Source organism: Dendropsophus ebraccatus, chromosome 7 (genome assembly GCF_027789765.1).
Source record: "Dendropsophus ebraccatus isolate aDenEbr1 chromosome 7, aDenEbr1.pat, whole genome shotgun sequence".
Taxonomy (NCBI): domain Eukaryota; kingdom Metazoa; phylum Chordata; class Amphibia; order Anura; family Hylidae; genus Dendropsophus; species Dendropsophus ebraccatus.
Window position 1 is genome coordinate 146341165 of NC_091460.1, and position 18403 is coordinate 146359567.

Here is an 18403-nt window from a genome sequence, read left to right on the forward strand (position 1 = left end):
ATTAGGCAGGTGCTTCACTGTAGGCAGGGTATTAGGCAGGTGCTTCACTGTAGGCAGGGTATTAGGCAGGTGCTTCACTGTAGGCAGGGTATTAGGCAGGTGCTTCACTGTAGGCAGTGTATTAGGCAGGTGCTTAACATTAGGCAGAGTTTAAGGTAGGTGCTTCACATTAGGCAGGGTATTAGGCAGGTGCTTCACTGTAGGCAGGGTATTAGGCAGGTGCTTCACATTAGGCACGGTATTAGGCAGGTGCTTCGCATTAGGCAGGGTATTAGGCAGGTGCTTCACTGTAGGCAGGGTATTAGGTAGGTGCTTAACATTAGGCAGGGTATTAGGTAGGTGCTTAACATTAGGCAGGGTATTAGGTAGGTGCTTAACATTAGGCAGGGTATTAGGTAGGTTCTTAACATTAGGCAGGGTATTAGGTAGGTGCTTAACATTAGGCAGGGTATTAGGTAGGAGCTTCACTGTAGGCAGGGTATTAGGCAGTTGATCAGCAGATCATGGTTTCCTCCAGTCACTGATAGAATTGAGGCCACAAATCTTGTTTCTCAGCCTCGGAGTCCTAGAACTGCTGTATTCCAAACTCCAGGCCGGCTTTTATGTGGGTTACAGAGAGGAGGCTTCTTTATGGTCATTCTGCCATAAAACCCAGATTGCTGGAGCACTGCAGCGGAAACGTTTCCAATCTCCGGAAAAAATGTTCTTCCCTGTTTACTTAGTCTGGTGGGGTGGTCAGCTCTAGAAAGAATCAGGGTTGTTCCAAACTTCTTTAATTTAAGAATAGTGGAGGCCACTTGAAAACTTTAGATGTAGCAGATTTTTTTTTTGGTGCCTTCTTCATATCTGTGCCTCCATACAATCTTGTCTCTGAGCTCTACAGGCAGTTCTTTCCTCCTCGTGGCTTGGTTATTGCTGATACACATTCTCATCTGATAGACTTTATATAGACAGGACTGTGTCTTTCCAATTCATGTTCAATCAGCTGCATTTAGCACAGGTGATTCCAATCATGAGATGATAAAGAGAAATGAACGGCCCCCAGAGCTTAACTTTAAGTGTCAAACAAAGTCTAAATAATTGTGTCCATGTGAAACTCTAGTTTTTTTCTTTTTGATAAATTTGCATAATTTAAATCTGTGCAATGATTTTTTAATTTTCTTATGTTTTATGGAGGGAATCCTCCTACCATCACCAGTCGCTTCTTAGTTTTCCTTTGGAATTTTAGAACGTTTGTTTTCTTTCATTAATAATTCCCGCAGGAGGTAACATTCTAACATGTGAACTATCTGTGGGAACCGCACAGGTCACAGTTTCTGAACCACATTAACCATATATTAACCAATAACATCATTTTTTGGTGTTAGCTTAAATATTTCAATTTAACATATATTAACATAAATGTAAGAGAGTGGTTTTATACACACAAAGATCAAGTTTGCTCCTAAGGACAAGTCTTATGTTTGGGAGCGTTCTGGGGATTTGGGCATCTGGCAGAATCTGTTACTGTTGTTCCTCAGGTCTGTTTTCATGGATTAAGAGGTAAGAATTTAAGCTTTTAGGACATATGAACAGTATGAACATGATGGCCCTAAACATGTTGATTTATTATAAATGTATGGTTCCAATTACAGAGTATTCCCCTTAGCCCCCAAACGACTAGAATGTCTATTCTCCAGAGTTCTAAAGCATCTAAATGCAGGCATTCTTTACACATTGCAATATAATTTTACAGTATTATAATTGCAAATCAGCTAGTCTGCAAGTCCAAGTGCATATTTCTGCCTGCAACACACTGAATATATATATATATATGATTAAACGTACAAAACATCTATTTAGAAAACCTCTAATTCCATAAGGTCCGCCATAGCAGTCTATTCTCAACAAAAGCAAAAGAAAAACTCTCCACGGAATTGTAGGACTCTTAGTCCCGATCTTGCGCCTTAAACTATGAGAAATTTGCACTAGTGAGTTTTCAACCAAAATCTCCAGTAATTTGTCACCATTGTTAAAGTGTAGAGTACAGATAGTGACGTAACACTGATTGTGCTGGAGACTGCAGGCCCACCATTGAATCTAATACTCCTCCTAGAGCAATTTGTCCTGGGTGATTTGGGTCGTAGGAATACACGGCCTATGCAGCTCCGGATATTCACAGTACAAGTTACATTACAGAAGATCTGGGGCTCAGTTCTTATATTACAGTCATATTAATAAAATGCAAAGCCACAGTTCATATAGTTTGTCTGACTGCAGAAGTCTTTCAGTTTTCTATATATCAGAACATATCCACCTTTAAAGGGGTAGTGCGGTGTTCAGCAATTATTCACAGAATAACACACATTACAAAATTATACAACTTTGTAATGTATGTTATGTCTGTGAATGGCCCCCTTACCGTGTCCCCCAACCCCCGCACATGTACCCGGAAGTGTGGTGCGCTATACATACCTGATCAGTGTCGACCAACCCCGTCCGACATCTTCTTCAAAGACGTCATCTTCGGGAGGCCGGCCGACCCGCTCCTGCCGGCCCCCCTCTGCCGCGTCATAACTGTGCTCAGCCGCGATTGGCTGAGCACAGTTATGCTCAGCCAATCGCGGCTGAGCAGCTGATGACGTTGCAGAGGGGGGCCGGCATGCGGGACAGCTGCAGCGAGTCGGCCGGCCTCCCGAAGATTGCATCGACAGAAGACGGGGGTCGACGCGAGTCAGGTATGTATATCGCACCACACTTCCGGGTACACGTGCGGGGGTGGGGGGACACGGGAAGGGGGCGATTCACAGACATAACATACATTACAAAGTTGACCTCTGACGAAGTTCCTGGTGGACGTAACGCGTAGGGCATCATGGGTCACCCCAATTTGCTTCCGCTTCCCATGCACATGGTGATATGACTTGTTTGTTTATACAGTTCATATATTTAATTTTATGGATTTGGTTTCTTCACATTATGTAGTATTTGGATTTTTTTAGCGCTCTCAGACACAGCACCTTATATTATATTTATTGGTTACACTTTGTGTATATGTATGTCTATTTATCAGGGAAGGTTGTTGTATACATTTCATTGGGTTGTAGACCTGGGGGTTTCCTTATATTGTCTGGTTCTCCCATGTTGTTTCTGATTTTAATTGTTTTTAATCATGTATAGGGATCCTAGTCTAATTGCTGTTGTGTAACAATGATGTATTTCTAATAAAGATTTGTTTATTTCTTCTATCCGGGTGTGCGCTTGCATTGTTATGGGCTTACTCCTTTTCTTGGTCTTGTGGTTTACATTTAGTAAGCCCTAAGCAGCACCCTGGTGGGTTGTGCAGTCTCCCCTTAGTTAAGTGTGTATAACTTTGTAATGTGTGTTATTCTGTAAATAATTGCTGAGCGCCGCACTACCCCTTTAAGGCTTTATATAATTTTTCTTGCTCTCAAAACTACAGACCCCACTACACCATGACTGGGTTGAAGAGATCTAGCGGCCTTGTGACTTTTGTTACATTCTTTTTTTTCTTTTCTGTTTTATCCTTTTTTCCTTAAACTGAAGAATAAATACATAAAGCAGCATTGCAGAGTAGTGTAACATAGGCTATGAAATAAGGCTTCTGCCTATGCCTTGTGTACGCCTACATTTGTGAGGTTCTTGATTTTATAATAGGGTATAATCCCCCCTAAATGGGAAAGCACTTGGTCTAGTTATAGGAACTCTCTAGTTGGTTCTCCTACTTCTTAACCCGGCCCCTCCACTCTTTTTTGTGTGTTTATTCCTAAGCCGTCATGCGGGTAATCTCTTGGAATGTAAAGGTGCTTCGCTCGCCGAACAAACGCTCAGCGATCCTACGACACCCTTAAGAATCTCCAACCGGACATAATAGTCTTACAGGAGCTCACCTGCTAAGAAAAGAAAGGCAGGGGTACTGATTTTACAACACAAAAACTTTTTTTATAATCAATACACAATGTAATGGAGAAGGCAGATGGGCCCATATAGCCTTGGAGGTGGGGGGATCCCAGTACAGCATTTACAACATATATGGCCCTAATGGGGAAAATAAATCTTAAAAATATGATACAAGCTGATCCACTTTCCCAGAAGTTGATAGGTGGAGATCTGAACACTGTCCCACGTCCGGCTGAGGATAGGAAAGGTAGTAGCACTAATAGCCATCCACATTGCCCCAAAGATAAAATTATTTGCCCCTTTACTGAACGTACAGACCTACATAACCGTTGGCAAATAACGAACCCCGATGGTAGAGACGTCACACATTTTTCTTCCTTCCATGCTTCCTGGTCACGTGTCGATTACTGGTTAGACAGCGGTCTTCTCTTACACAAAGTAGTAAATTCGGAGATACTGGACATGGTTCTTTCTGATCACACACAAATCCAGATAGACTTACAGGACAAGTTCCCTAGGGGAACTGATTTCCTATGGAGATTCCAGTCTTATCTCACCAAAGACGATGGTTTCTTGGAAGTCGTAAGGGGATGGTGGTTATAGTTTGTGGCTAGCAATGCACAGCATTCTACCAACCCCTTTTTTGTATTTCAGCACGGCTACGGTGGTCCTGAGGGGTATTCTCATAGGCTACATAGTGAGCCTTTGGGAAAAAAAATGTTGTAACATTACGTCGAAGCATGCACGGTATTCCTGGCGGACTGCATGGATTCCCTCATGGACTCCTGGAAATAGGCAAAGGGACTTTGACCTGTGGTTAGACAGAAGAAAGAGAGTGGATTGGTCCCACTTCCAAAACTAGCTATTTTGCTTTAGCAACAATACTGGGCGCCTTTTGGCTCCTCTGGCCAAGGGGAGGTTCCAACCTACTGATATTGCAGAGCTTCATACCGACACAAATAGAACTGAATCTGATCCAAAATTAGCTAACAAAAACCTCAGAGACTTTTATGCCAGACTGTATGGCCCTACCCCCTCTTTAAGCACAGATGGTCAAACTTTTCTTTCCAAAATAAAGCTACCAACACTTACACAAACTAAAATTGATTAAACATTTAAATGTAGAGGTGACCGAACAGGCGGTAAACACTTTACCAGCACATTCCAATGTAGTGCATGTTAAACTACTTTTAAACCCAGGGAAAGATCCTCTGGACCCCAACAGACTTGGTAGGTACATTGGGGACTAAAGCTTTTAATAATGTGAACTGGGACTGACTGAGAGCGGTGATGGCTAAAGTGTGGCTGGACAGAAATTAAGCTTACTTTATTTGTGGATGACACACTACTGTTTGTGGCGGGACCGGGTGCCCACCTACAACCACTGATGGCCAGCATCAAACATTTTGGCTCATTTTCAAGGTACCACATTACCACCACTAAAAGCGAAGTCCTGGAGTTAGGGAAGCAATTGACCACCAGCTACTGGGAAGACATGGGAGCAAGCTCATATATATCTTAAATTATCCACCCCTTATAGAGAAAATAATCAAGGAACTGAACCGATGGGCCCATCTGGGAAGATGCAATAAAAATGATGAGCTTTTCAAAACTAATATATCCAATGCAGACCATCCCAGTACTCTTAAAACATTCTGAAACCAGATGTTTAAATTCAGAATTTTCAAAATTTATCTGGAGAGGGAAAAGGCCACATATCACATTACAAAAATTATGGCTTCAATGGAGTGTTGGGGGATTTTCTTTCCCTAACATAAGAGGTTATAACTTAACATGTTTGTTTCGTCCTGTGTTCGGACCAATTCTAAAATAGATGTCTGGAGTCAGAACTGGTGGCACCTTGGAACCTTTGTAGCATGTCTACACCCCAAAATAGCTGCTCTATCTACTTTTAAGGCTGGGTTCACACTATGTTTTTGCAATCCGTTTTTTTTGTTGTTGTTGCATAAAACGGATGAAAAAAAAGAGGATGCATTTGTGTGCATCAGTTTCTCCATTGACTTCCATAATAAAAGAAAAATGTATAAAAAATGCATAAAAAAAGTCAACCTCATTTTTTTGTCCATTAAAAAACTGATCTGTATTAACTTTTTTTTTTAAAAACAATTGAAAGTCAATGGAAAAAAACGGATCGAAACGGATGCACACAAATGCATCCTATTATTCATCCATTTTTCTTGCAAAAAGCGAATGAAAAAGATTGCAAAAACGTAGTGTGAACCCAGCCCAAGCTCTATCCTCCCAAGTGACACAGTAGTAACCTTGAAAGAAATAAGGACATTTTTTGGCCTGCCTTTCTTACCACTAAACGAATGCCCTTATGGGACCACCCAAACTCTCCCCAAGGCAGGTTAGACTGCTAATATGTCATTTGGAAAGCTAAAAGGATCAACATGGCTCATCACTTTCTGCACATGTCTGAAAAAAGGTGGATGACCACAGCAGAAATCCAATCTACATATAGTATTCCACCTTCTTATGTTTTGCAGAAAATTACGTTTGTGTCATTTTGCAAAAGTAGACTTAGAAACATAACCAGGGACCTGGCCATGTCCAACATTGATGATATTTTAGGATCCAGTCCTAGGCTAATTTCGCTATCTGTCCTCTATAAGACATTGAGGGACAGGTTTTTGACAGTGTCCGCATAACTAATCTTCTCAAAATGGGAAAATACGGTGGCAGACCGAGAAATATGCAACAAAATTCTACGGATGCCAGCAAAAATCTTATCTTACGTAATAAAAGTGCATAGGAGAGAAACCTTCTTTGGAATAATACACAGGCCAATGTATAGGTTCAATTTCCCGGTTTCCACAAACTTCCCTGACAGCATAACCACTCATCCAAAATGTAAAGAGAACGCCACTGATCTCTGGCATACGTTGTGGACCTTTCCCATGTCACAACACTACTGGGACCAGGTGATAGATCTGCAGAAACCACCTCAGGGACTTTTTCATTCCATTGATCCCACAGCTGGTCGTCCCAGTAACATCTATCCCTGTTAGAATTCATTTGGTGCTACTATTTGCCAAATGGCTTTGTTTAAAAAGTGGTTGATGCCAGATATCCCTACCATTCAGGAACTGATCAGTCTCCTGAATTCCCTATTGGGGTTAGACAGAATTGGGATGGAGAGGCACAAAGAAAAGGGCGCAGCAGTTTTTTTAAATAAATGGCGTACATTTCTGCTCCCGCATTATTCAGTGGACGAAATTCATCAAGTTGTGTGGCCATTTAGCTACACAAGCTGGTACCTAAAGCTGGATTTAGTTCTCTGGAGGCATTGAAAGTCCCACCGCACCAGGACAGGATATAACCAGAATTTGTAATTCGGCTATGCAAAGTCTTTGCTGAGAGAAAGTGGCATTCTCTGGGGAAGTCGATGTTCCTCATATATAGCAAATCGAGAGACTCCTCAAGAGGCCATATACCCCTCCCACTTTTCTTCTCTGTATTTTTTTCCCCATTCCCTTCCCGTTGGTTATTACTTGGACTTTTGTTTTCCTACGTTGGACATGTTGGACATCCCTTTTCTTATATAACAAAAAATTAAAAAAAATCTATGGCCCTTATATCGTTACTATGTGTGTGACAACATGTGGCATCCAATTCTATTGCTATAATGACATGTCTTTTCGTGGTCTGTACTACTGGCATTTTATTGTTTAAAAAATCAAATAAAAACTAAAGAAAAAAAGAAAAGGAAAACTATGCTGGAGTTCAGCAAGCTGTTAATAATGATCCAGTTAGTCAGGATGTCTAGTACGACTTTGGTCCTCTACATATATTTTCACTTATTTTTTGCTGTGGACCTGTCAGCAGCTTTTTAGTGACAAAAGTAAAGGCAGTGCACAATAGGAATTCTAACCCATATATTACTCATATTTCAATCAGTTGCTCTAGTAAACAGAATTTTATGAAGGTTTATGCAAATTAAGAAATGGGAAAGCACAGCCTTGTGGGGCATGTCAATCTAAATAGAGCATTTACTTGCTAGCATAGGGGTGTTAGGAGACAATGGTCTGACCTTTGATGGCCATTTGCAGCCTAGATGTCCATGGGCTTTACCTCCTAAAATATGCACAAGCCAAAAAGACAGAAATGGCTGCACATCGCACCCATGGCTGACATGAAAGCTTATTCAGTTACATTTAAAACCAACATCAGAAGTTAGTATATAATTTGGCCAAACCATATTGCCTCATGTACCACGTGCAGGTCTTCTGATACACGAGTCCCTAACCAAAAAACATCACTGTGCCGGTCAGCGACCACAATCCCTGCAAAACGTGCGCATGCAGAGACGGGGGGCCACGGAATGGCCCTGCAACCCCATTGTCACAGGACCAGACCCTAAAGGGCCCCCCCAAACCCCGCAGGCGCCACCGGCGGAAAAAGTGGAAGCCAAGCAACACAAGTGTGAACAAGCTCTTACCTCTCTCCATTCCTCTGCAGGTAGAATGGGAGAATACTAGGAGATCCTCCCCTTATGTACACAGGTGCTCCCTGCTAATCACATGGGTCTTACAAAGCACGAGTGCTAGCCACAATGAAAAAAGGGGGCACTCCCCTTTAAAACACCCATGTGACCTAAGTCAGCAGAGCATATACCTGTGCTCACACGACAGTACCTCCATGTTTTTCCCATTCTGTCTGCAGCAGTTTTTGGTGAACGTAATACCATATCCATACTTGTGTTGTTTGGGGGCAGCCTCGCTGGTGGTGCTGGCTGGGACTTTTTTGGGGGGCACTTTGGGTCTGGTCCTGTGATATCAGGGGTTGCAGGGCCATTCCATGGCCTCCCTTCCCTGCATGTGCACGCTTTGCAGGGGTGACGGTCACTGACCGACACGGTGTGGAGTTAGCGTAGGGACCCGTGTGAACCAGGATACCTGCACGTTGGTACACGGGGCGATATGGCTTGATCAATTCATATTCCAACATCCTGAAGTTGTTTTTTTAAAATAGGCTTAGCAGCATTGGTATCAGCCATAGGTGTGATGTGCAGCCACTCCTCTCTCTCCATGTCGGATTTTACCTGGAGTGAAGGAATGACATAAGAGGATCAGAAAGCCTGTTGTATTCTGCTTTCATATCGGTCAGCAAAACGCTGCAGACAGGTCTGCTTTAATTTAATGGTAACAATATCATTCCGATTAGGACATGCTACTTTTCCAAAGGTTTACCTGTAACAACATCCCAGCCATAACAGAAAGAAGATCTTTAAAGTTTTCTCCTTGACTTTTTCATACATACTTTCTTTGTTCGCAGCAAAAATCAAATGAAGTCAAAAGAAAAACGTTCAATTACAAATTCCATTTTATTTATTTTTATCCGTTCAAACTTACTGGATCCCACACTTGAGCTAATGAAAAAGATTGTCACTGAATGAGTAGAAAAGGGTGAGCTGTACCGACAAGTAGACAAATTCTTGATTAAGAAGATGTGGAATTTAGGTTCAGCTCAAAAACAGATCACAAAATACAAACAAATCTTTATGCAATACAGACTTACGAAACAATACAGCTCTTTTTTTTCACAAACAGATTCACAGAATTCTGCACAGCAATCTTGTAGAAAAAGGTAAAGACTATGCAACGACAAAATAACTTTAAGTTGTTTAGTTTACATTATTACTCCAGAACTGTCCGGGGATGCACCAGACACGTAGTACAAACCGTTTTATCAACAGGATTTGGTGCTACAACTAATAGTTACCAAGACAGAGTGGTAGAGAATGACCAGACTACTAAGAAGGAAGGATTTGCATCTATGGGAATGGTAAGAGAACAGAAATGGGAATTTCTCCTATTACACTTGATGATTTCTGCATAAGTTTTAGATGTCATTAAAGTTCTGCTGGATATTAACATAGTCACATAGAAATGTATAGAAACACATTAATGAGTGATGTAACATCAGCTCCACTGAGACATGACAGCGATTGTACAATTTTCTCATATCTGGTGACCAACAAGATTTTTGTTTTTTGCAAATGGTACGAGATTAAGAAAAAAAAGAACAAGGCAGCTTCTTTACGGAAATAACACCAATTCTGTCCACAAGCCGCCTCTGGCATTGCGAGTCTATCCCATTCAAGTGGCCAGTTTCCAGCCCATGGACAAGCTTGGCACCATTTCTGAAGGAAGGCGGCCATGTTTTCCTAATCCCATACAGCCCCTTTACTCCTTATGAGAGATCTGGATCCCACTACATTTCATTCCTTCCACTATTTATTATACTACTCTATTTTATTTCCTCTTAAATCAGAAAACCCTATGAGAAATCTCTTACTGTGCAAAGAGATGGAACCCACATCTTCATAACTTCATACAATCAACCGCAATTATTCCCCTAGCCCTAATTTTTCCAGTGCTACAATTGTACAATCATTTTGGGAAAACAAAAACAAGAAAAAAGGTGCAGCAGAATGGCAAAAAAATGTATGAAAAATGCAGATTAAAAAGTCTTGAGAGAAGAATTCCTCAACCACTCCGATAAAATCAAGATAGAGAAAAGCTAGTCATTGTCAGAGACCTGGCCTAAATGATCCGGCCACCAAGGGAAGCTGACTGTCCAGATACACAGATGAAAATAAATGTCTCCTTAGGACTAAAAAATATATATTTCTTTATATATATATTTTACTACATAACCCAGCAGCCTTTATACTTCTGCAAGTTTCTCATCCCACAAAAAAAGGTAAAGCAAGGTCTACAAAAATAGCAGTTAATTCTAAAAATAGTTGCTGATTTGAGTTTCGATAAATTACATTCAGATGTAATGTAGCCTTTTCTAAGGAGCTATGCAGTGGCAGGTGGCGTTCACAGCCTGACGGACGTGAGCCTTTCAGTGCATCAGTTAGGTATCGGCAGCTTGCTCGGTATTAATATCTCGTCTGATATTCATGGTGCCAGCGGTTAAAGTCATTGTAGAAAAGAACAATGCTCCCCGATGCCATGCCGGTCATTATACACCTGAAAGTCAGAAATAACAGTTAGTCATATATGTGTTTAATATATATTACACACAGTTAAAGGAGAGCTCCGGCCACAGGAAAAGGTTTTCTAACTACAGGGGCGGGGGGGACGTAACCTATACTACCCCATCCCCTTCCCTCTCCAGCAAGTCATTGCCGCTCTGGGACCCCCACTGGGCTCCAGGATATCCAGAAGAATCGAAGTCATGACCCAGCTGATGGATTGGCTGCTCAGCCAGTCAGTGACTGGGGCGGGACATCATTGCAGTTACCGATTGGTTGAGTGTGCAATCCATCAGCTGGTAGCTGGCACATCGCGGGCATGGGGAGAGGTAGGCAGTCCTTCCTTGTTATTTTCTCCCCTGCTGCTTGTGTGATTTTCAATACGGCCGGACTTCTCCTTTAAGAAGAGATAACTCCAATAAAACGTATTACATTCTTCATTGAATATTACACCACCGCATTACATTAACCGCTAACTCCCATTTATTCCTCTCATATACCCACAGTGGCTGGAATTGTCTTTGGGTCATAAAAGTTATACAATTGTCCTAGGACTTTCCGAATAAGCTGGGCTGTGCCTACAAAAGCTTTTACGAGAGATATAGACTGAAGACTTAACATACAATAAAATAGCTAGTTACACAGTCTACGACTATTTCTGATGGAGATGTCCTGGCATTTTTAATGAGAGATGACTTGTGTAAAGAAAGAGCTTTGGTTGTCGTTCTACACAGCAGACATCATTGACAAACAGATTCTCACCTTTGGTCATAGGACATGGCCATCGATCGGATGCCAGCATCACAGCCTGGATAGGCAAAGAGATGTTTCAAGTCACATACTTGCCAAATCATGACAACTCCGCTGTCTCCTCCTGTTAACAGGTACTGTCCATCTCGACTCAACAGCATTGCCTGAAAGGTTTAATATATACCAAGTTAGATTACAGCTACATTGGAAAGGTCCCTTATGGCATATTCATATTTTTCATGATTATTTAAATTACACTTATGACATGACATCCGTGCTTTTCATAGATTGCATGGATGTACGTGGATGTCAGATCCTCCTGCAAAAAACATGGATCTTATAGACTTCTATGGAGGAATCCGTGCCATGATCTCACCCGAGTTATGACATGTCCTATTCTTTCACGGAACGGATTGTGGATCCGTGAAAAAACGGACTGTGTAAATAGCCCAATAAAAAGCAATGGGCTATAAAATCTTCCACGATCCCGGACAACTTCACGGAACGTGTGAATGCAACCTAAAGAAAAATAATAAAAGGCTACAGTAAATCTGCAAATTGTACCCGACGTCTCCAGGACTTGGCAGTGTAAATAAACTGGTAGAGGACGTGTTAATCCAGCACGCAAAAAAAAAATATCCTGTTAAAACCTTGTAGCTTTATTCCATATCAAAAAATTGTTAAAAGCTTCATATAGGAGAACGGTACAGACGACGCGTTTCGTGCATGTGCGCTTAATCATGTCATAAATAGGTTGGATAGATAAAGGGGGAATATAAAAATGAAAAATACCAAGAAATGTGGGGAATAAAATATATCTATAACAGAAACAGCAGAAAGGTGGGGAATTTATACGAATACTGATCAACTTCTGTAAACTTTTGTAAAACACCAAAATAAATATACTGCAGTATCCACCAATGGAATGGCAGCAGTATCATCGTTTTATGGCTACTTCTTGTGTCTCTGTGTCTCCTATCCAGAGTCCTTTACCAGGTAGCGTTCCATCCTAAATACTGACATCAGTGTATTGTATGCTCCCCGATGGCCGTCCGTGCTGCACATACAGATGTGCGGGAGACTGCCTGTACTCCTAGAGAGACTCACTGCCATAGATTATTACATAAGCTAAATCAATACTCATTCTGATCCCTTGTTTTCTCGGCCGCCATCTCCTGAGGCTATTTTTGAATTGCAATTATTACCATGACAAATAATTATTTGCTACACTTAGAAAATTCATCTGAGGAAAATCCATTAACCTTCCAGTCACGGTTCACTGGCTCTTTATATTCTAAGCGTTTTAAGAGAGAATTTCTATAGTAAGAGGCAAATTAAAGCCATTAATCTTTAACCCTTCTATAACCTGAGAAAATGATTCCTCCAGCGTCTTTATTAAATTACTGCCGTATATTCAGATTATCTCATTTATGGACGGGTCTTAGGAGTGCACAATCTGCCTACTAGGAAAGCGGAATGTTCCGGGCTATAATTTTCTCCAGTTTTTAATGGGAAAATAAACTTTGTATTGAATTATACATTTACAAAGTATGGGTTGGTGTGCTGAACCTCCTGAGGATCTATTGATAATTGCTGGTTGATGTGAAGAAATGACAAACGGTTATTTATTCCTGATAAACACATTAACTATGAGCACAAAAGCATATACGCGTCTATATACTGCGCCAGTATTGAGGATATATGTGTGAGAGAGAGTATTTAGACAATGATGAAATATAAAAAAAAAATGGACGAAGACAATCTGGAAACCAGTTGGTGCACCTTAGCATATATCCTATATCACACTGCCTAGCACCTTAGCCATGCTGCCAGGGCTGCAGGGGACATGTTAGTCGTTTATACTTACCTGTCCCACTCCCCCGCTGCTACACATTGCCAAGCTGCTGCTCTTCACTGCTGTGAGCGTTTTAAAAACATGCAATGAATTGCCGCTCCTGCCGCTCCAACTGGAAATAGGATGTCAACGGATGTTAAGAAAGCAATGACAGTGGTGGAGAGAGGGCAGCTGGGCAGTGGCAGGGGAGCAGGACAGGTAAGTATACTTTACTGAAATGTTCCCAGCAGAACCCTAGGAAGCATGGCTAAGTATGAATTTTTTCCAGACAACTTTTTAAAGAATAAACTAAGAAAGCAGCGGCCAAATGAAATTGTTATACATACATTTCTATGTCTAACAAGTGATTCAGAAGAGTAGAATATGTAATAATAATAATGACAAATAATCAAGAAAAATTATATACTCATTCCTGAGCATTTAAGATAATGCATCAACTGGAGTGTAAGAACCCAGAGCATGGTCCACCTTCATTAACCCTTTAAGGACATGGCCCATTTTCGTTTTTACGTTTTCGGTTTTTCCTCCTTGTGTTTAAAAGGTCATAGCACTTGCATTTTTCCACCTAGAAACCCACATGATCCCTTATTTTTTGCTTCACTAATTGTACTTTGCAATTACAGGCTGAATTTTTGCATAAAGTACACTGCGAAACCAGAAAAAAATTCAAAGTGTGGTGAAATTGAAAAAAAAAACGCATTTCTTTTATTTGGGGGAAATGTGTTTTTACGCCATTCGCCCTGGGGTAAAACTGACTTGTTATGCATGTTCCTCAAGTCGTTACGATTAAAACGATATATAACATGTATAACTTATATTGTATCTGATGGCCTGTAAAAAATTCAAACCGTTGTTAACCAATATACGTTCCTTAAAATCGCTCCATTCCCCGGCTTATAGCACTTTTATCCTTTGGTCTATGGGGATGTGCGAGGTGTCATTTTTTGCGCTATGATGTGATCTTTCTATCGGTACCTTGATTGCGCATATACGACTTTTTGATCGCTTTATATTACATTTTTTCTGGATTTGATGCGACCAAAAATGCGCAATTTTGCACTTTGGGATTTTTTTGCGCTGACGCCGTTTACCGTACGAGATCAGGAATGTGATTAATTAATAGTTTGGGCGATTACGCACGCGGCGATAGCAAACATGTTTATTTATTTATTTGTTTACTTTTATTTAAAACCTGGGAAAAGGGGGGTGATTCAGACTTTTATTAGGGGAGGGGGATTTTTACTATTAACAACACTTTATTTTTTTTTTTTACACATATACTAGAAGCCCCCCTGGGGGACTTCTAGTATATACACTGTGATCTCTCATTGAGATCTCTGCAGCATAGATATGCTGCAGAGATCCATGAGATCGGCACTCGTTTGCTTTCGGCTGCTGCAGCCGAAAACGAACGAGTGCCGAGCCGAGGACGGCGCCATCTTGGACGCGTCCCCGGCCGGCATCAGTAACGGAGATCGCTCCTCCGGGACAAGGTCCCGGAGGAGCGATCTCCCCCACTAGACCCCAGGGAAACGTTGCCTCCGGTAATCGGAGGCAGCTGTCAACTTTGACAGCTGCCTCCGATTAGCTAATTAGCGGGCACGGCGATCAGACCGTGCCCGCTAATAGCAGCGGTCCCGGGCTACTCGCGGCACCCGGGATCGCGGCACTTCAAAGCGGGGCCGCCGCGCAGCCCCGCTTTGAAGTGCATATGAGGACATAGGACGTAGGGGTACGTCATATGTCCTTAAGAGGTTAAAGGGGTGTAAAGTTATCTCCTATCACATGGGGTACAGGGGGGGGGGGGGTGTTCTAAACATTGCTGAGAACTAAGCTATTACATACTACTATGCTATGCTTCCCCCCTTATAACTTTGTATAAACTAACCATGTAAACCTTTAAGAAAAAAAAATGTAAATTCTAATATAACGTGCAAAAAGATGTATAAATCACGGCTGCTTTGTAAATCTGACTTCATTCTTTGGTGAAGAAATACAACCTTGTTCTGCTGAATATGGATGTATTTCCCATATCTGCTTTTCTATAGACATGACATATAGATGCTATAAGACTAACCTTTTCAAGTTAGGAAAACATATGATATGTAAAGCTGATGAGTCAGAAAATCTTAATGTGCCTGTCTAGCATCAAGTGACAAGGGGGAGTGAAGGAGGCAAAGATAAGAATAAAGTGAAGAAAGTAAATATGATCACAGGCCTTGTAGAGGGAGTCAAATCGAGCATCAAAAAAAAAGATAAGAAATATGGCTGGGATCGTAGAGAACGAGTCTTAGAGGACGCCGGCAGAAAAGCACCCAAGAACTAAACCCTTCCAGACTCCTAAAATATGAAATAACTTAAGTGGAAAAGAAAGGAAAAAATAAATGAGGCAGCTCTGTTGGAAGAGGCTAGAATGGAGAATGGCGCGCTGGATGCCTGGCCGATGACTCAACGCTATGATGATGGACTACAAAGAAATGCAACATCGCGGGGTATTTCACCCCATGTATAGCTTAAAGAGGTATTCCAGGAAAAATCCACTTTTCCCCTAGCCACAGGATTAAGAGATTGCGGGGGGTTCTGACCTCTGTACCCCCCGCCGATCTCTGTATCGGGCCCCGACGTCTGTTTTATTAATAGACCCACAGGTACGGCATGTGACCTGCGGCTCTATTCATTCCTATTTGATTTGAGTACACCGCTCTTCCAGCTCTTCCCGTCGGCTCCATAGGAATGAATACAGTTACAGAGGTCAAATGCCAACCGGGGGCTCCATAGGAATGAATAGAGGCACAGAGGTCACATGCCAACCGGGGGCTCCATAGGAATGAATAGAGCCACAGAGGTCACATGCCAACCGGGGGCTCCATAGGAATGAATAGAGCCACAGAGGTCACATGCCAACCGGGGGCTCCATAGGAATGAATAGAGGCACAGAGGTCCAATGGCAGATTATAATGTAGGCGGTTTGGGCGGCCGCCTGGGGCCCGAGGCTCCGGGGGGGCCCATGCCTTGCCACCCACATTATAATGCCGCCCGGGAGGCCCCCTCGCCACTGCACTCTTGTGACCGCAAGCATTGTTTCGCTTGCGGTCACAAGAGTCTCCGGCTGCCTCCGTCTGATGCGCGGCTGCCAGGGGTGTCCGGTCCTTTCCCCGGCAGCGTGCGCATCACACAGCTCCTAGTGCCGCCTGGGCCCTGACTTCCGGTACTGGGAGCGCACGTACCGGAAGTCAGGGCCCAGGCGGCACTAGGAGCAGTGTGATGCGCACGCTGCCGGGGAGAGGACCGGACACCCCTGGCAGCCGCGCATCAGACGGAGAGAGGATCGACGGGGGAACGCAGGGTAGGTGAGTTGTATTTTATTTTTGTGTTATTTACTCACTGGGGGGCATCTATAAGGGGGGAAAGGAGGACCAGCTATAAGGGGGGGAAAGAGGGGGACCAGCTATAAGGGGGGGAAAGAGGGGGACCAGCTATAAGGGGGGGAAAGAGGGGGACCATCTATAAGGGAGGGGGGAGAGGGGGACCATCTATAAGGGAGGGGGGGAGAGGGGGACCATCTATAAGGGAGGGGGGGAGAGGGGGACCATCTATAAGGGAGGAAAGGAGGACCAGCTATAAGGGGGGGAAAGAGGGGGACCATCTATAAAGGGAGGGGGGAGAGGGGGACCATCTATAAAGGGAGGGGGGAGAGGGGGACCATCTATAAAGGGAGGGGGGAGAGGGGGACCATCTATAAGGGAGGGGGAGAGGGGGACCATCTATAAGGGGGGGAAAGAGGGGGACCATCTATAAAGGGGGGGAAAGAGGGGGACCATCTATAAAGGGGGGGGAGAGGGGGACCATCTATAAGGGAGGGGGGAGAGGGGGACCATCTATAAGGGAGGGGGGAGAGGGGGACCATCTATAAGGGAGGGGGGAGAGGGGGACCATCTATGAGGGAGGGGGGAGAGGGGGACCGTCTATAAGGGGGAAAAGGAGGACCAGCTATAAGGGGGGAGAGGGAAGAGGGGGACCAGCTATAAGGGGGGAGAGGGAAGAGGGGGACCAGCTATAAGGGGGGAAAGGAGGACCAGCTATAAGGGGGGAGAGGGGAAAGGAGGACCAGCTATAAGGGGGGAGAGGGAAGAGGGGGACGAGCTATAAGGGGGAAAGAGGGGGACCAGCTATAAGGGGGGAAAGAGGGGGACGAGCTATAAAGAGGGAAAGAGGGGGACCATCTATAGAGGGGGAAAGAGGGGGACCATCTATAAAGGGGGACTATCTCCTATAGGATTAGCACCCTCCTCTCCTGACATCCTCTGTGCTGCTCGGACCTCTCCTATAAGATCAGCACCCTCTTTCCTGACATCCTCTGTGCTGCTTGGACCTCTCCTATAAGATCAGCACCCTCCTCTCCTGACATCCTCTGTGCTGCTGTGACCTTGGGGGGGGCAACATCAGGGGACCAGGTGAGGTGGCGATATGTTTATTGGGGGCAGTGGAGGTGGGGTGGGCAATGCTTACTGGGGGTAGCAGCAAGGGACCAAACATTATGTTTATTGGGGCCAGCAGGGAGGGGAGGCAGGCAGGCAGTGTTTATTGGGGACAGTGGGGGGGGGGGATGCAGTAGCAGATTATAATGTGGGCGAATTGACTGGGGGGGGGGGGGCCAGGTTGGGTGGACAGCCCGGGGCCCAGGGTACGGGCTCCATAGGAATGAATAGAGCCACAGAGGTCACATGCCAACCGGGGCCCCATAGGAATGAATAGAGCCACAGAGGTCACTTGCCAACCGGGGGCTCAATAGGAATGAATAGAGCCACAGAGGTCACATGACGTACCCATGGGTCTATTCATAACACAGAAGCCGGGGGCCAATACAGAGATCAGAGGGGGGTATGGAG

The 18403-nt window shown here is 43.6% G+C and overlaps 1 protein-coding gene across 3 annotated transcripts in view; it reads right to left on the reverse strand.

Moving 5' to 3' along the window:
- Positions 1-9228: 9228 nt before the first annotated feature.
- Positions 9229-18403, reverse strand: part of LRBA (LPS responsive beige-like anchor protein) — a 384885-nt gene continuing 375710 nt past the window's right edge. For all 3 annotated transcript variants that reach the window (XM_069978673.1, XM_069978676.1, XM_069978675.1), the window contains 2 exons: positions 11672-11823; positions 9229-10904 (listed from right to left, as the gene is read on the reverse strand). In XM_069978673.1, the coding sequence (XP_069834774.1) occupies positions 10814-10904; positions 11672-11823 (243 nt within the window). In that variant the 3' untranslated portion in view covers positions 9229-10813. The remainder of the gene's footprint in view (positions 10905-11671; positions 11824-18403) is intronic.